The sequence below is a fragment of the Plectropomus leopardus genome, chromosome 8 (assembly GCF_026936395.1).
Source record: "Plectropomus leopardus strain MGB_pleo_1.0 chromosome 8, ASM2693639v1, whole genome shotgun sequence".
NCBI classification, from domain to species: Eukaryota; Metazoa; Chordata; class Actinopteri; order Perciformes; family Serranidae; genus Plectropomus; species Plectropomus leopardus.
Window position 1 is genome coordinate 15,038,647 of NC_142183.1, and position 19,716 is coordinate 15,058,362.

General features: G+C 40.3%; 2 protein-coding genes across 4 annotated transcripts in view; both read left to right on the forward strand.

Annotated features, from left to right (window-relative positions):
- The window catches only part of zic6 (zic family member 6), a 66,918-nt gene extending 54,711 nt beyond the window's left edge, over nucleotides 1-12,207 (forward strand). Inside the window, exons 1-2 of one of the 2 annotated variants that reach the window (XM_042493306.2) lie at nucleotides 7,438-8,648; nucleotides 10,694-12,207. In XM_042493306.2, the coding sequence (XP_042349240.2) occupies nucleotides 7,691-8,648; nucleotides 10,694-11,319 (1,584 nt within the window). In that variant the 5' untranslated portion in view covers nucleotides 7,438-7,690 and the 3' untranslated portion in view covers nucleotides 11,320-12,207. Of the gene's footprint in view, nucleotides 1-7,437; nucleotides 8,649-10,693 lie in introns of those variants that run through there. The other variant, XR_015777235.1, reaches the window with a different exon arrangement.
- The window catches only part of LOC148188876 (uncharacterized), a 45,691-nt gene continuing 26,746 nt past the window's right edge, over nucleotides 772-19,716 (forward strand). The window contains exons 1-4 of one of the 2 annotated variants that reach the window (XM_088080950.1): nucleotides 772-1,071; nucleotides 15,709-15,778; nucleotides 17,658-17,795; nucleotides 19,248-19,355. The gene's annotated coding sequence lies outside the window, so the exon portion shown is untranslated. The remainder of the gene's footprint in view (nucleotides 1,072-15,708; nucleotides 15,779-17,657; nucleotides 17,796-19,247; nucleotides 19,356-19,716) is intronic. The other variant, XM_088080951.1, reaches the window with a different exon arrangement.

Here is a 19,716-nt window from a genome sequence, read left to right on the forward strand (position 1 = left end):
GGCTAGATTTCTGGTGATTGGCACAGTTTGGTATTAGAGATGGCAGGTCGTCTCAATTGGTTTCATTTGATTGGCTCCTACAGGCATTATTTTGCAGGTATAACGGAGAGCTCTAGCGCAGATCCTGGATGTGTTATGTGTAGCGCATGTCTTATGAAGCCAAACGCGATTTATACTCCTCAAGAAACCCCCGTGCAGTTTTATAAATAAAAATAAATGAATATATTTGGTGCATGCTATTATATTTTAAATTAAAAAAAAAAAATCGTGCAAAACTTTTAGGTGGATATTATTTTACAGGATCAGTTTAAGAAGTTATTCTGCAACATAACGTGCATTTAGTTTGACTTGACATGTTTATTTATTTATTTTTTTCAAATGCATTGAAGAAAAAACTTATATTTTGAAAGCAAACTTTTATTAGAGGGCCTGGAAATTTGAAAAATATTTATCTATCTATCTATCTATCTATCTATCTATCTAACTATCTAACTATCTATCTATATCTTAGTTTTTATATCTTTGACATATCTGTGTTATTTTTCTCTTTCATGTGACCAGTTTGGCTCTTATTAACTGAAAACTTGAATGTACTTGGCACAGTTCCAAACTGTGGCTTTCTTGAAGCCGCTTGAAAAGGGAGGGGGGTATTTTTTTTTTTTTTTTAGCAAAAGCTCTATAGGGTGTAAGACGGAGGAATAAAAGACAGAAAGAAAGATGGCAGTAATTGTAATATCCTGAGATTTTTTCGCTCAGCCAAAAATTCGTGCCATTGAGCAAGTTTCACAGGGCTGCCGCTGACTCGCTGCAGGACACATAAAATCTGATCAAGTTCAGAGACGCGCTGAGTGCTTCAAGCGGCGCTTTTTAACTCCAAGCCTTTCACATCCTTTCCCCCTCAATCTGTCCCAGGAAGGAGCTCACATTCTTTATTTTAGGGGATCTGGACCAAAAAAAAAAAAAAAGAAAGAAAAAAAAAATCTTCAAATCAGTCCTTCATTCTGCTTTCGCCCTCATCCTACCGCATTCACTCCAGAACATTTCCTCGAGAAAGAGTTATAGAGTGAAAAGGTGAGTTTTCTTACTTCTCCTTCGTCTTTCTGGTTTAGTAACAGGGGCCGTGAGGTGGGCCTGTGAGGACTGCATTGCATGGAAGTGTGTGAATCTACAGTTTATTATATTTTGGGGGTTGTTGATTTAGTTTTCTTGAAGTGAGCCTGCTCGGTGCTTGGGCCGGTTACTCATATGGTAATTTAATTGTTGCAAGGACCTGCATACCTCTGTTTTTTTACGGCCGTCGTGCACATAAGTAGACTACAACACTCGTGCTTTTTGTACATAACCTCAACAACTTATCTTGAAGCAAAACGGCGAATGAGATTCACTTCATCTCTTTTTTACTCCGTAAGCTGCTCTCCCTCTCTCTCTCCTTCTCTCTCTCTCCTTCTGCTTGTCTGCCTCTCTCTCCCTCCCCTCTCTCTCTCTCTCTCTCTCTCTCCCTCTCTTCCTCCCTCTCTCTCACCACGAAGGCATAGCCTCTCACAGTTTACTCCTCCCTTCACTCTCACACACTCGTCTTCTCACACGGCACACAGCATGCGCGTGCACCAACACACACACACTGTATGTAATGAGCACACACATAAGAACAAAATCCTACACACACAGAGCCACACATACACAGTTAACGGAGTTTGCCTTTGCAGTTTTGCAGTATGAGATTTATGGCGACCTTTGTGAACTTTCACAAGTGACAAGCAGCCTGTTAAGCTCTCCTGTATTCCCTCCATATTTTATTGGCTTGTTGAAGGCCCCGCACGCCACTTAAGGTTACGTGCCGTGTATTTGCAGCCACATTATCACTGCGAAATAATTAAGTAACATGGTTTAGATGAGTCACAAATGTTTGCGAGCGACAGAGCAGCAGCGTAGGCTCTGGGCTCTTGCTGAGAAAAAGGGGAACTGTCATCAACTCGGCCTAATGTAAAGCAACTGTTGCTTGAGAGTTAAATTTGAAACTACTGCAGATCTCCTCTGGTGTGCTGGTGTTTATTTTATATTTTTATTATTTATTTAATTCTACAAATGTGTTTTTTGACGATTGGGGGCTTCAAACACGCATTTTCTAATTATTTTTTTTCTTTCACCAACATCAAAACAAATTTAAAAACTCTGGCTAGTGAGAATGTTTGGTCATATTCTTTTTTTAATTTATTTATTTTAATTTCCTGGGTTTTTTTTTTGTGTGTGTGTTGTTGTTTTTTTAATCAACCTCTTCGTGTCTTAAAGAGACAGAGTGCTCTGGCGCATTAATACTATTTATACTGGACAATAGAAAATGGGGAAACTTTAAAGAGAGGGAAAGACAGCTTCATAGACCTTTTTATAGAGCTGCACTTTTGTTAACCGTTTGTCTCACTCACACCAGACATTTTCCCCTCAGAGTATTTTACCCCGCTCCTCGAGCATGCCGCCCTCCGCTCAGTGACATTTTCACCCCTATTTTTTGACATATCTATTTAATTGAATTCCGGTAAACTGTAGACAGTTATATTTCGTAGCTTTGCAACAATACTATTTTATATATTTAATTTAACTTTTAAAGATGCCAAAATTAATTGCATACAAATTATTTAATTAATATGCACATATGACTACTTCAGGCCTGTGTTTTCTTTGGTTCAAATGTCCGTCTGAATATAAAATCTTTAATCATCATTAAACGTGGGCGTAATGCGACGTGTTAAATTATAGCACGTTATTCTGCAGCACTATGTGTAATTTGATGATTTAGTTATCTCTGCTGGGATTACCTCATTGGGCGTTGGGATAGCCCATTGGTTATAACATAATCTTCTTCTAACTGAGCATGCGCGTTACCTTAAAATATCACAATATTGTAGTGTGCATACCTCTGTGACAGTAGGCCCATGCTGTTGGAAAAGAGCAGAGCATAACCATCAGCCTAAATGGTAAACAACTCACATTTATACATATATTCTAACTAGATGTGTTAGAGTCAGCAGTTATTTAAATGCATAATTTGATAAATTGCTTGGATGCATGATGATTATTTTTTATATAGAGAAATGTGCCTTTGGCAGCCCAAGCTTCTAGATTTTTTCTTACAGCAATGTTGAGTATTTTTTTTGTCCACATTGTCTGGCCTGTAGCCTACACTATGCTTGGCTGGCTCAGGCCGCTTGTGCTATAGAGGAGTTTGTGGACTTGAAGTTAACTCAATAGTGACCAGACAAAAGTGAAATCTTCCTCTCCTGATAACAATGGCATAACCATAGCCCAGTATGACTTCCATTTATCATATACGGCTGTATATGAGTGTGTTATCCGTATTTCCATTTTGAACAGGCAGAAAATGGTCAATGTATCCCAACGGCACAGTTAAATGAATGATATTTTGATTCACTGTTTTGCTTAAATGGACATTCTGCTGAATGAACATGCAGTTTTTTGCTGTGATTTAATGTGCCAATTCTCAGACTCTGTCGGTGCCATAGTTTAATGAGAAAATGAATCGTAGTGTTCTGTGGGCTGCATTGGGGGCATTCTCCATGACACTTTTCTCAGTTCTTTTACATTCTGTGGAGCCCATAACAGTATAAAGACTCAGGTTCTGGTCTGCATTCATGCCATAATCCAGCAAATTTCATACATTCTCCGAATGAAATACATTTTGGCTCACATTTGTGTCAGCGAAAACACAGCTTGCACATGAAAAATATGCATCCCCTTATTTTCAGAAAGCTTATTGTTTTCACGAAACAAATATTCACATTATGCGTTTTATTTTCAAACACATGTAGCCTATAATCAAATGTTATTTAAGATTTTCTGTGCATGTGTGGCAGCTGATAATGACAACAAATTTGCCACCATAGATACAAGAGGTTTACATGACGAATGACAATTTATCTGGCTTGTCATTTGGTATTTCACAATGTAATGCTCGACTGTATTGCATCACTGTCGGGCATATTGTAGTGCTGTGTTTGCCATCGAAGAAACAGAAATGTTTTTTAATTACAGATTTGCTTCATAGTGTTCAGCACAGGTTAAATCTCCATACTGTACGATATCAACTGCACAGATCGTCATCTATATTTCATACATTATGTGGTCAGTTGGGTCTTGAGTGACTGGTGCAGTGGATGTTTGCCTTCATATGGCTGATGGAGAGGGCTGATTGCCTTCTTGCTGTGATTTACTGGAGCATCTGTCTGCAAATGGACTCATCCCAAACCTGTTAATTCATCTAAATTTCATAAAGTCATGGCAAGACTGTGCACTGCCATCCCTCATCAATTATAATATCTCAGCAGTTCTCCACACTGGTGCATGCAGTTGTTTAAACCTGCATAAACACACACACACACACACACACACACACACACACACACACACACACACATACAGGCATTGCTGTTAGTGCAACATATACAAACATAGTAACTTCATGTCTGTGTTACACACACACACACACACACACACACAGAGAGAGAGACAGGGAGAGATTTGGATGCTTGATGAAATGATTTTCTGCTCCCTATCCGTCCTGTACTTATTATTTTTTGCCATGTCTCGTGTTACGTTGGCATTATCACCAAGTGTAACACCTAGTGATTCATACACAGACTGCGAATAGTTTATTATGAACATGCATATTTACATATATTTATATGCATGTGTATTTGTTTATTGTCCTTGTGTGATAAACATACATACAAACATTTTCCAAAAAAGGGCATTGCACATTAATTGAAAATAATTGTTCTTGTCGACATTTCGCGTTAAAGAAATAAAATTATCTGAATTTTCACTCCAGTCTGCATCATGGTAGATACTGTAACTCTGGTCTTTTAGCTGGCATTTGTGTTGTAATTCATTTCACCTCTACATATCACCCTTTGTCATTCATTTGCTCTACATTCACTTTGCTGGGAGTGACTGGGATCTCATGGATGTTAAGAGTATTCCTGACATGAGTGTTTTGATAGTTGGGAGTGATATTTTGTGTGCAACAGTCACTAGGATTTTGTCTGGCCTGTCAAGCAACCAACATAAATGACCGAACCCATAAAGCTTGAGGCTTGGAGGGGATTGCAAATGTCAAAATGCTAGATTTGTTACAGTGTTGATATTTAAACTGAAGTTTCACATGTGGTTTACAAATTAAAAATGCTTCACTGTGATAGACTTGGCGTATTTGATCAGATTTCACAAATAATCTTGGAAAGATGTTTTAGTAACGTGACAGACTTGGTAAAAAAAATAATTGCGTTACATGTTTGCATGTCTTGGCCATTACTATTTTAATTTTTATTATTAATCGCTGTGAAGCTAACCACTTAAACATTTTTTTAAAATTATTTTTTAGGATTAATGTTGAACGTATTCGGCAAATTTTAAACAGAAAAATATGCTCACAAAATACTTGCACTTATATAGTTGAATATGTTGTTATTATTAGGCTTCCATACTGTATTGTATTTAAATTAACAGAGTTTTAATTTATGGAAAACTGCTGATTAGGCTAAACTCTAATTAGATTATGACCACATTGAGGACCATTTTAACAGTTAAGCAAATTTAGATGTTAAGAGCATTTAAATAATCTCACAATTTTATACAAAATATTAGAGTATAGGCCTGTAGCACACACTTTCTGGAAGTGTGTTATTGAAAAGTTGAGCCTCAACAGCCTCCTTAAAATCAGTGTATTAAATCATAAAAGTGCAGTTGGTCCTCTGTCTTGTTTTCCCCTGCTGCAGATGAGGAGCAGGGCTGATTTGGGGAGCAGGGCTGATTTGGGGCGCAGGTCTGTCAGTCTTTTCTGCTCTCTGAATGATAGATTGGAAACTTTTGGTTTATTGGCCTTCAGCCCTCAATCATTTTCGGAAATGCATCGGGTTAAAGGTTGACAAACATGAGCGTCCATTACAATCATGACGGAATTAGGCCAGTTCTGAGCATGTCTACTATTTTGCGGCACTTAATGTCAAGTGGGCCCCCTTGCTTTGTCTCTGCCTAGGATCCACTGCAGGTGACGTCAGCATAACAATGTGGAAACGGATTTTTTTTTATGTCTCTTTTTATTTTAAGGGGAAAAAAACTTGAAAATTCTGCCAGCTAAGTTTTTTTTCAAATGCGTTTTTTTTCCACCTTAAATCGTTAAGCTTCAGTCCGTAGCCACGTCATATAGATTTCAATAAAAGCAACAGATAAAAGAATTTGGCTAAACTGGTTCTAGGTGGAGGAAAGTGCGCTGATAGAATCAGAGCAAAGCGAAGAGACGTGCAGAAATATGTGCTGCACTGCATGGAGAGCTTGGAGCTGCTGTCCTCACAGCACCCCAAAGTCAGAAAGTTTCTCAGGAACAGTGGAGACCTGCACTGCTATTTGCTATTTGTCACGTCTCACCATTTACATTTTACGTAACATTTTTTACATTTGTGCTGGCCTGCAATACGCATGCTGCACTTTTTGATGATTATTAATTTATTAAAAAAAATATTAATAATAAAAAGACTGCCTGTGTAGAAATACTTCACTTTTAGCTCAAAGGTAAAATAGTACATCCAGTTCTGTAACATTACTCAGAGGCGCTGATAAAACCTGAAATAACTTTTTTTTTTCCCCCAGTAAGATAATTCTGATATGGTGGTCCGGTGCTTCACGTAGAGCTACTTGTTGCTTATAAAAGTTTTATTTTTCTTTGGACGTGAAGCCAACAAATAATTTTGTGCCCTTACAAAAATTAATAAAATAAAAGTCTAAGTAGGAGATATTTTTATGAGCTCATTAATTATTTATTAGATTAAAAATTATGACTTAAACTTTGTGATTAGACCTTTAATATTCTAAACAATTTCAAACAACAGATTTTTGATTATTAAAATTAGTTTTCTCTGGCTTTCTGTGTTTTCAAATGTGCCACTCCACTCAAAATGAAAGTCTTGACAATAATTGGCCTGGACACGCTCTGGCCAGTCTCTCTATTATTGTAGCAGGGCAGGAGCGGGACATTTGCTTTGGCAAGATTTCCAGCGAAATAAAAGACGGTAGATAGGCTGTGATAGTCTTGTGTTTTGCTCATGTCCGCGTTTAATCACTTGACTTTTTTTTTTTTATCAGATGATTAGTATTACACATTAACCTCTGCATTTTTTTTTCATATGTTGAGATTTAGAGAAGGGGTCTTATGAGAAGGCGCCTGAAGTTAAAGAGGCAGTAATATCTGCAAGTATCGCGGCACATTTCAAAGCATTTTCTCTGCGATATTTGAAAACGGAGTCGTGCAGCGATCGCCTGCGTGTCCCTTTTAAAACAAACCCAGCGCCTGTCAATCACAGCGCATTCCAACCAATCCCAAAGCTCCCTTTTTAAAAGCAGGTTTGCCTGCTGTGCTTTTATATTGCACCATGGCCTGTTTCGAAGCATTTTTACTACCACGGTTATTGCCACAAATCAAGAGGGCAAAGTGAACGGCATGGGACTCACACCAACTTTAACGAAATTGAGTCTGGTTCCTACTTCTGCGAAGTTCACGGCCAAGAATTTCACATGCAGATGATATACAAACAAGGGAAAAATGGAGAGGGGATTTCTAGGTGTATCCTGAGTGCTGAGTTGGTTTGATTTTGCAAACTCATAGCCAAACTCACAACAAAACATGACAAGCCTTTCGAGGTTTAGTGGCTGCCCTCTCTCTTGCGTCAACCCCGGGGAGAGCAATACTGAACCCAGCGTGGTGCTGCCACCTTTGGCAGGAGAGCACATGGGACTCCCCACTGGCAGTTCCTTAAAACTCTGCCCCTCGCACAATTTGCGAGACTACCACGAGACGAGGTCCAGTGCATATGTTGACCATTCGGTTCCCAATTTTTCAGACTCTGGATACCCCAGCCACCGGTTAGAGCACAGCCCTAGGGGCATTATCATTGGAGCCAATCTTTCTGGAGCCGGCATGCCACCCGTCACTGATCAACTGGCATCAAGAACTAACCAACATGGCGGGATTGGAAGGTATCGTGACTTTCCTGGCTACAGAGACAACAGGAGCCATGCTTTTTTCTCAAGTTATCAGGAGCAGGCCCACGCCTCCACCGACGCATCCCGAGAGCTCGGCAGCCAGATGATGCTGGGGCTACCTGGCGACCTCCTCAGCCGGACTCACCCTTATGGGCAAACTATCAGCCCCAAGGGAAACAGCCAGCAACTTGTCTCACAATTTCTGGGTCTCTACAAACCCCTTAACATGGCAATTCAGCGTGGAGGAGGCGACGCTTTCCTCAGGTGCTCCAAACAAACAGTGAAGCACGAGCTGGTGTGCAAGTGGAGTGACGGCCAAGAGGGGGCTGGGAAGCTGTCCTGCTCCAGAGCCTTCGGGACCATGTATGAACTTGTCACCCATGTGACAGTGGAGCATGTCGGAGGACCAGATCACTCTGAATATGTGTGTCACTGGGAGAATTGTGCGCGAGACAGGAAGCCTTTCAAAGCCAAATACAAGCTGGTGAACCACGTCAGAGTCCACACAGGGGAAAAGCCCTTTCCCTGCCCCTTTCACGGCTGTGAGAAAGTTTTTGCAAGATCAGAAAATCTTAAAATCCACAAGAGGACTCACACAGGTTAGTTCAAAATCATGATAAAGCAACACAGTTTGATGATGATGATGATAATAGAAATATTGATTATGAGATAATAATAATGTTAATAATAATAAATAATAATAATAATGACTGAAAATTTAAATAAAAACGTGGTCTTTAATTTCAACTTTTACACAAATGTATTCATTAATATTTATGAGTTTTGCAGTGTTTATCTGTGTGGACATTTTTTTTTTATTTTTCATTATTTATTTGAAAATTGAAGTTTGCCAATTCTGTCACATAATTAGGTATATTATTATCATCATTATTATTGTTTTGTTGGTGTTGCTATTGTTGTTATTATCATGATACTGATGCTGTGTTATTTAGGCCTACGTTGTTATAAAAACGTTTTTGTGCAAAGCTTTTCTCGCTGCTTCTCGCCGTCTCTATTGCTGCTGCTTTTGCAGGAGAAAAGCACGTTCAGGCTCCATGCAGGCAACCCAGATGAGTAATAGTAAGCCAGTTAGAAACGAGTCTGCAGGCCTAGTGGTTTGGGTGCCTCTCCCACTTCATTCAGTGAAATTATTAAATAAATGCCGGGACACCGGAGAGCTGTGACGTAGCCGTTACGCTGTCTCTGCCTCCCAGGGACTCATCCCCTGTGCTCAGGATCACTAACAGAGCACATCACACAGTGATGTAGTGGGAAATAAAAGGGTGAGCAAACGGGTGACCTCAGTCAGCAAAATGAAATGATTTTAAATACAAACAAAGGGAGTCACATAAAAAAAACCTGATTTATTTATGGCTTGTCCTCGTTTAATTTACACCACTTTGATAGGCCTGTTACTCGCCAGGAAGCACTGTGAAATTATGTCATAAAATGCATTTCATTTTTAAAACGGTGACTTTTCCTCCTCTCCCACATGCAAGCACATAATCTAATATCTTCTCTAAAAAAAGAATTTACTGTGCAATCTTATTTTACTCTTATTTTTACACACACACTTCAGGGATTGCAGCAGAAATGTGACCTCACGAGGTGTAATAATACTGAAATGAAGGCATTTAAATTGAAAATATAATTAACGAATGAAGTGGATGGCCCTCTGAGGAAAAAAAGAGAGACTGCAGAGAGGAAAAAAAAATATTTATTAGGCGCCCCCTTTTACTTCTGGTGTTAAATTGTTTTACTAATGAAAGCAAGGAGAGTAGAGACAGAAAAGGGACGCGTAATGACATTTGTTATTACTGCACATGCGTAGTGTGTTTCTAATTAGACATAATTTATGTCAGAAAAAACATGTTAACATTTTCATTTAAATTTGGAAAGACATTCATCAAGATAGAGGCCTGCAAAGTGATGATTTAACAAAAAATATTCAAGTCTTCTGTTTTAGTTCAGCTCTCAGTGACTGTCTGCAGTGTGTGTGTGTGTGTGTGTGTGTGTGTGTGTGTGTGTGTGTGTACACGTATGGGTGTGTGCGCGTGCAGGAGGGACAGTGCGCAGCTGCAGGCAATTTTGTGCTGGAAGATCAATTAGCATCTTGATAGGCATAATTCATCCTGTGCATGATAACTCAATTTAAACAAATCTTTGCATTTGCTGTCGCAGGTTTATCACAGTCTAATGCATGCTTAACTGCAGCCTTGTTGATTCACTCCGCAGCTGAATGCCTCACTTGTTGCCATCAGGAGCGCACCAAACTTTTAGCAACTTGTTTGAACTCTGAGTTTTTTTGACTCACAGCAAGTTTTTGTACATTAATAACAATTTGTTATAAAGATGTGTCATTTTACAACATTTATAATCAAGGCTGAAAAGCGGCTCTGTGTCTGCAGAGTCACTGGTTGCAAGCTGAAGATTAGATAGTCATTTTGCAGTGTTGATTGGAGACTGGATGCGCATTTTTTTTGGTTTGCAGGCTCACTTAAAAAAATAAATTAATACATTTGAAAAAAAATATGGTCATATGGAGTGCACCAGGATCAGCATGAGCATTTCTGGCCAGGGAGAGCATGCACGGGCCTGTAAGCATTTTCGTAACTCGCCGTCATTTCTCTTTTTGCACGTTTAGGTGAAAAACCGTTTAAATGTGAGTTCGAGGGCTGCAACCGGAGGTTTGCGAACAGCAGCGACAGAAAGAAGCACTCTCACGTGCACTCCAGTGACAAACCCTACATGTGCAAGGTCAGGGGCTGCGACAAGTGTTACACCCACCCGAGCTCCCTGCGAAAGCATATGAAGCTGCACTGCAACAAGGCCCACGTCGCCAAAAGCGATGACGCGCGTCCCGGTGAAGGGGGTCAAGTCGCGGAGGCCAGGTCAACCCGAGTCCCGGATGGAGCCCATATCAGCCCTCCGCACCCCCCAACCTCAACTCAAGATGTCCCCCTGTCCCCAGAGAGTCGAGACGAGTCGACCTCCAGGTCACGTTTCCATCACACGTTTGACAGCAGTTTGGACTACTCCACACACAGGTCACAGCCCCTCTTGGACCCTTTGTTGCTCCAGAGAGGCAGCTACAGGTCCCAGTCCTCCCAGTACCCCTGCGGCCAGACAGGTCACACTTTTGCCCAGAGCTCAAGGACTTTCCCCTCCACTTCTCCCTTTCAGAAAAGTATTGTCAATGGATGGTACACATGCCACAGCGGCGTGGACTCTTTCCCACCAAAGCAATGCAACAACGTCCCCTCTCTTTGAGTTCCTGCCGGGACATGCGGGCGAATTTACGGGCCTATTTTTTTTTTCATGTTTTAGCCTAAAACCTTCCAGCTGTGTCTCTATTACTCTCTGTATTTTTTGTGAATGTTGTATCAAATATTTTGTGACACGTCCTGAGTCATCCTATTGAAATCTCGCATTGCGAAATGTGGCGAGCTTTATTTGTTGTTGTGAGGCCTGTCTGGTTGGGTTTGGCTTGTAGCCTATAGCCATATATCCCCCATAGTGGGTTGTAGGAACTTTGACAAAGTGTATATGCCTAATTGTTCTCCGTGTTGCATAATTTAAGATATCTATCTTAAGTGAGACAAAAAAAAGGACAAATGATTTAATGGAAATCTGCGTGTTGAGTCTCTGACCTTTGAGGCTGCAACTGGAAAGTAAAAAGAGACATCTTGCTGAATGTAGCCCTCAGTGCAGGGGTCTTTGTTGAATGTAAACTAGATGTAATGTATGTCGGGAAGACAGAAGCATTATTCATGTCTTTATGTATGTCGCAGATGAAATAAATATCTGAAAGATCTTTTCTCAAGTTAAGTTTTGAGACCTTTGGGCCCTGAAGCATGATTTGTCTGTAATTAAAATACTGCCAGGCTCAGTAGGTTTTTTTTCTTCTTCTACCCTCTTGATTAAGTTCCACTTTTCGCCCTCTTTTCATTACACATTCGTATTCCTGTTTGTATTATATGTATATTTCACATTTCTGTGCAAAGTAAGACCAGTGTGAGCATAAACCAGTGTTCGTGATACTATTAAAAACGTTTAATTAGCATACAGTTCTACTGTACATAAGCCTACTGTATAATTAATTATGTATTCTATATTTTATTAAAGTGTCTATATTCTCTTTGATCAGGCGTGTGTGGTTAAACCCAATCAATGCATTTTCATCACATTTTTTTTACTGTTTTATATGTAGTTTTGTCCTTTCTAGTGGCCACGTCATATTTGGAGGTTTATAATTTTGTGCAAAAATAATACACCGTCTGGATACGTCGGGTTTTGTGTTTATAGTTTTGAAGCGCAGGCCAGGTCTTTCAGACGAAGGATATTAAACTGGTTTTATTGAGGAAAATCTCCTGAGTGAAAAGCAACATGTGAGAAACTAAAATATGATAGTCACTCTGCAAAACAAACAACAAACGGCCTCGTCACAACTAAATAGCGTTCACGTTTTCAATCAAATTTTAGTTTTCTTAACTGCGCCGTAAGTGCGCGTGCTTTTGGTATACAGGTGTATTTGCCACAAGGTCACGCGCATTGTGTGTGTCAGTGAGGCATGTCCTTGCGTGCTCGTTGCTTCAACTTCAGCACTATTTTGTTGTTTTTATTTCCTTTTAATCAATTTTTATATTTTCATTTGATTTCTACCCCTCTCTGCATTTCTGTCACTCACGCGCGCGCGCATACTCACGCACACATGCACGTGCGCTCACATACACAAACACAACAAACAACAACACCCCTAAACGTCCTACTCTGAATGCAAGTACGCTGGAAACGCAAATAGCCTTAAAATATATTGTTCCAAACCCTAAAAATAAATGATTATTTCCATCATTATTATTCATACCAGAAAACTGTCATTCCCTCTCTAAAGACTTACATTCAAATCATTTATGCTCCTCACTTTAAGTCTGCAAGGATAGACTTTTTTTTTAATGATTTCTCTCATCAAAAAACACTATACTATTTAGAGAAGACATAATTGTTGTATTCTGCTTCATTTGGCTACTAATGTAAGTTGGAAAAGTTGGGGGGGAAAGGCTTTTTTTTTTTTTAAAAGATGTTCTGTTTATGTATAAACATACTGCTAATAGTAACATTTTGCTTCACTCCACCTAAGTTGCAGTTTCGCTGACATATTTGTTCATGTTTGCTTTTTTTTTTGTACCCTCTCGAATGTAAATGTCAACAAACAGCTCATTATTTCAGAGAAATAAGCTGAGCATATTCCTGTTTGAAGCCTGTCTTTTTCTCTGCAGAGCTTGAAATTCAGTGTCACTATTAGTCCTGGTGCAGAGTTTAACTCATCTGTAGTGATTTATTTTTGTCATACAGCTCATTCTTGTGTTTCTTGTGTCAAAATTAACCCTCTTTCTAACAGTATTACCTACTTAAAAGGGAGAGTGATTGCAAACTGAGTGACCAGGCTGAAGTACAGTTAATGGGACATTAAATGGTGTGTAGTTGCAGATGATGTACACAATGAGTGTCTGTCCTCGTCCTGCTCAGGAAAGTACTGCAATAGCTTGATTATTATAGAGGTCGGATGGGTCACAATTATGATGAATAAGGTAATGAAAAACCCTCAGCTCCCCTGCCAGCAGAGCTTTATACTTTTTACCTGTATGTATGGATGTCAGCATTTTATAACATTAAACATACAGATGATGACTACCATTATATATACCAATTTGCCTCACATGTATCAAAAGGAAATGAGGTCAAAAGTGCATTAATTTTACATCTCTTTGAAATATATGCTTACAGTGATCTGACAGCTAACTAGCTGTAATAGGGATGCTCTTTATTCCAGTGGAAGGATTTGATGGAGGGGCAGCTGTGTGCATGGTCACAAAAATACATGGGGTGAATGCTCCAAGACTGTATGACAAGATGTTTTCCTTCCACTGCCGACCGTTTTAATACACTATTTGAATGTTCAGAAGACTTTGGTTACAGTGCTTGATGTTATTTGTAAGACAAAATGCAATCAAAATAGGCCAGCAAGACGCTCGTGTTATTTTTATTGCAACATTTATCCCTCTATATTTAAAAAAGACATTTAAAAAAAAAGCCCATAACAGTTTTAATACTCTGTCATGTTTTTAAGCGAAACATTACACTATAATTGTTCTTGAGATTTTGCAAAGCTCTGATGAAACTTGTTTTCACATTCTGTGGTTTAAAAGTGTATGTTGCGCATGATACTCGTGGGGATACATCTGTAGGGACAGTCAGATATTTTTTGATGATGCATTTTGCAAATCCCTTTTGAGTTTGACTGCAGCTAATTTTTGCTTTTTGCTCTCTGTGAAGCATCATTCTGAAACCACAAGTTTCCTTTTCGAAAGACAGTGACTAGTTTGGAGCGCGTAAATCTGATTTTTATTTGTTTTTGCTGATGAGTAATGAATGTCTACCTGAAATGTGCTGCTGCATTAGTAATTGGGTAGATAAAGATAATAATTTTCATGCAGTTGAGGATTTTGTGGTAAGTAGTATGATTTGGTTGCAGATAGCTCATTTAAAGTGGTTGATGTTGTAACATATTTCAGTAGTGAAGTGTGTCTTTCTTGCAGAAAATTGAGGTGAACTGGGTTGGCTTTGATCAGTGTACTTTAGTGATGTGATGACTGAAATTTATGAGATCCCTTTCTTTTGTTTTGTAACCTTATCAATAGCTTGCATCAAAAGCTTTTAGTGTTACTGTAATATCAGTGTTTTCAAGATATTCTATCTTGGAGCTCATCTTCTAAACCCCAACTATCATATGCACACATTCTGCCCTCCTGTCCTCTTTTTCTAAAAATAGTAAATCTCTCTGCACAAAACACAATAGAGGTGATCAAACATCATTCTGCGCTCAGAGAAGCTTCTGTATTTGCAACGTGGAGAACCGATTTTCCGTTTGTTGTCTGAGGATGTGCATAAAGCCAAAAGGCGGCAACCTAAACTGTCTCCGACTCCAGCATGTAAGCTTTCTGTCGTGTACTCTGACCAAGCCGTGGTAATATTCCATAATCATTGAACCCTGCCACACCCTTCCCCCCAGTAATCACAACTGATTAGACCTCCGCTTCCCAGTTTGCCACTTCCCCGCCGCCATCTTTACTCTTGCGCTCTCTGCCTAGCAACAAGCGCAGGCGCCATTTTGGACAGGGTACACGGGGTATACAGGGCATACGTCAATTTAATGTAAATAAATCCATTTCACCTTGGGATCCATTGAATTGCCATCTCGCCCCCCTGCGTTTCTGTTATGCCATAGTTGGGTCGAGCCCCAGCTGTGTACCAGGGGGTGGGCTGCTTTGTCACACCAGGTCTTTGGTTTTATGCATCATCATAACCACGTATGACATCTTGCGTAACTTACACTGTGAGGCTCCCATACTTTTTTTTTTTTTCCAAGTACGGTTTTTGAGGGCGCTCGGCTCGGGCTGGAGAGGCTGTGTCAGCGTTGACTCTCACTGACCAAGTGTGATTTTAATTGGATATCTGCCCACCCCCCCTCCTCCCCAGGTCAAGCCAGTGGTGCTGTTGCTCCCCAACTCGCTTTCTTTTCATCCACCCCTCTGTGACCCCTCCTCCCATTTTTTGCCAGGTTCTCTTGTTCCTCCGTCTCATCTATCTCTATCCCTGCAGCTCCTGGCTATCTTCACCCTCTATGGCTCCTTCATGATGGCCCCCTAATCTCTGCCAGTGTGGCTCCGTGGTAAGTAGGTGTCCTCCGCCAGAATTTCCCCCAAAACGTGCATGGAACTTGACTCATATATGTGCGTTTTCTGTACACTGCCCCTCTCTCCATAGAAAATTGCAACCCCATGTGGTAAACTGGATGCAGCTGCAATGCTGCTTTATTATTTTTTTTTTTTTGCTTCACATTCTCTTGCCAGTTGGAGAATGAGAGGTTTGGCATCGGTAAAGCTAACAATGCTGAGGGCAATTGTAATAGCAAGACTGATTCAAAAGGAAAAGATTGAACAATATATAATAGAACTGTCAATAAGATGAAACAGTGGAGTGTCATGTCACTCCCCGAGAACATTAGGAAGGTAATCTGTTTCATGTCTAAGCCTGTGTTAATTTGACAGCTTCACAATTAATAAGCTTTACCATCAGAAGCAGGGCTCTTATGTAAGACAATGCAATCATTACAATTATATGCATGTGTTTAATGTGTTTACAGATCATAACAGGGTAAATCGAGTTGCAGCGCTGTGCTCTTATGCTTTAACCACACTGATCCTTTAAATTTCTTTCTCATCTCATCTGCACTGCAGTTTTCTGATTTCAGTGGTGCCAGCCCCCTGTGTAGTCCAGCCTGTACCAGGGCTTATTAAACCAGGCTCCTATTCACTCTCCCTAACGGTCGCTCCACTGTCAACTTAAGCCCAAGCCCCTCGAACACTCAGCTCTCTGACTATTGTTGCAGAATTCACCCAAAACTGAGTATCGCTGAGCAGCCGATATGCAGCGGGATAGAGGGAAAGGCCCCGCCTATCCTCATATCTAATGCATATTTGTCTTTTGATGCATTGCAATTTACCCTTGTGGGTGGTTCTTAAAAAGATTTCCCTTTTTTTCTTTTTTTTTTCTTCATTTATTATCCATGCCTTACATAACAGATATTTTGACGTTTTCTGATGAGCCAGTTTCTGAGATATCATGGAGATTTTAATGGTCTCCTATGAGCTGCTAAGCTCAGGAGGCAGCCAAATGACTGACAATGATCATCTCATATCATACATAAACAAGAAACTGACAGCAAAAGTTTTCAGATAGGGGCCTGCAGTATTTGTTGTAGGCTGTTGCAATGCAAAAGGAAAAAATAAATAATGTTTTAAAAGTCCACATCTTTCAAAATTCATACATCCAAGGTTCTTTTTTGGGAGGGGGGAGGGTGGGGGGGTAGTGTAGGTTGTGTGGGGTGAGCAGACCTTTGAAGATCTTTCAACTCCTGTAAGCTCCAGGCCTATGAGATGCAGTCCCATCCTTTTAAGGGAATGACCATTACTTTGGTCCCTTACTTCTAATCCCTCCTCCAGACCCTTGTCATCAGAGATCAACCAGGCTGAGCCTTAATGTCCTCCACTCGCTGGCAAGGGCAGCTGGTAGCTTTCATGTATGTGAAGAGCCACATGAATATGCTCAAATCTGCACGTTGGAGCAAGAATTGATGCCTTTATCTTCATCTGTGTGTCTTTACAGTTCTGCAGATCTCTGAGAAATTATCAGTCAGAGCCTCTGCTTAATGATTCACATTTTACTGAATGTGTGTGAAGCTTTTGTTAGAAAATGTTATAAGGGCTTTGATCATGAAGCCTAAAGAGCACGATGCCTTAGATTTTACAAAAACACTGCAAAGAGACCCTAAGTGCCTGTTGTCTTTTGCCGTCTCTCAAAACTATCACATTTCATTAGCAACAATTTGGTGTTTTGAGAGATACTGCATTTGAATACTTTTGTATGATTTTTTTTCAAATCTCTGTCATTTGAGGTTTAACTTAAAAAAAAAAAAGATCACATTGATCACAGTCCAGGGTGTTTCAAAGCGTCGAGTAATCGCGAGTGTTTAATTTTATCTGTTGCAGTATGCATTGCAAGGCGGCTGTGTAATCAAGCCTGTGAACTCGACATCTGAAGGAAGGATTCTGTTTCTGATCACAACTCTATTGAAGTGCATCCATTCGCTGAACATGGATGTGTTGCACTCAAGCTTGCACTCCTTGGTATGTGGCCGTCAGATTGCTATACACTTGACATGATGCTGTATGTCGTTTTTCAGCTGGTGCGTGGTGTTTGTGGCAGTCCTGGGGGCCCACGGGGGCCACATTTTAGCGAGCTGTAAGTGAGGACGCATGGTGATCTCACTGTTAACCTCCAGCATTACAAGAACACCCCAGGGCCTAACTCTACAATGATGGATGTAGGGTGGCGGGGGTTAGGGGGCCCCCACACACAACCCAGGAATTCCCCCTGGGCCTTTTCAATTACAGTTAGACGAAGCGCCGCACTGTGATGATATGTTGCTTTAAGGCTGTGACATTAATGGAGGGGACAAATGTGATTTGACCTGAAAGTGCACGACACAGACAGAAACATGGCATGGAGGCAACAGGAAGGAATGCATTGTTGCTTTATTTATTTACAGTCATCAATAAAATAATCCAAACAGAACAAAGTGTCATTTAGGTCCCTGTGAAGTTAACGAACTATTGATGGGAATAGTTTATCATTAGCCACAGGCTAACGGGAGCACAAGGGGCATGAGAGAGAGTAATTAGCCACTAGTGCTGCTTTGAGGAGCCCAGGTATCGGATTTAAGAGTGGCGAAGGGAAAGTGATGGACTGTCCCTTCATCTTTGTCATGATCAATGAGGCAGCCTAACCTCGTATTGGACGTATGCTATGATATGGTAATGGGATGTAGGATGTGTAGGTGTGTGTGCGGGCACTTTTAACACATTTAACATCAAGAACAGCGGCAGTGTTTTTGTCCCAGGATCAGTACGGTGCCAGAATCGCTGCTGACTTAAAACCTGTGAAGTTTGCACCCTTCCACAGATGACTTTTAAAAAGAACAAGGCAGAACTGACTGCATCTATTTCAGTCCGCGGGGAATAATCCTGTGTTCGAGGTGTCTGGAGGAGGCAGGGGATCAAAAATCCATCACAATGCAAAAACACAGCGTTTCATACAGCTCCTTTATTAAAGTGGGATATGGCTGAGGTAATTAGCACTTGCCCTCGGCTCCATTCATGATACATTATCTGTACTGCTGCTGTGGTGACTGCCATAGTATTCCTTCAGTTATGTAACTGACAGAATTATGCAATTCAACCGAGTAACTGGGGTGTGTCTCAGAAATATTTATCTGCAACAAAAGGAACATATTCCCAAGGAAATGCAACGCCTTCTGTAGAACAAATACAAAATCCCCACCCTGCTTTGACAGATACCAGATCAGCAGCCAAACAAAGTCTGATTTCTTAAAGTTATGTGTAGAAGACTGTAGAAACGGTGACACTCTTGTTTCAAAGTGTACAATATCTGGAACTTTTAAGAGAATAATGAGTCCAGCTCTAAATTAATCACTGAAAGCTATGCATGTACTGGATTTGACTTATTACCACTTGATCAAACACATCATTAACTATGCTCTGTACATTCATTTAATTCAGAATGTACCACGTCCGAGGGGCTATGAATAATGCCAAGGAGCCCAGGAGGGGAAAAAAAGAAAAAGGACGCCACTCCCTTTCTCCAGCTTATTACCACGCAGCTGTGCTGTGAGTAACAAACTGTGCTCTCTTTTTTAACATGTTTTGAAATGTTGTACATTTACTTCCTTTTATCAACACGTAAAGTAAAGATACCAGCCAAGCAACAGAGTAAACAGATCAGGAACCAGCGTGGGCTGTTGGTAATACACACATGTGAACAAGATGCCAGAGGCAACGTGAAGTCACTGACATCATTATCTAAACACGTTTTATTATTCATCTCCATAATAAAACAGGATTTACAGTTGCTCCGTGATGTAAATCCATCACCCCGCCTGCCTATAGATGATCTCATATCTCATCTCTCATCTCTATCATGTGTGGTATCATATTGATGTTAATTGATGCTGTTTTTTCCATTAGTTCA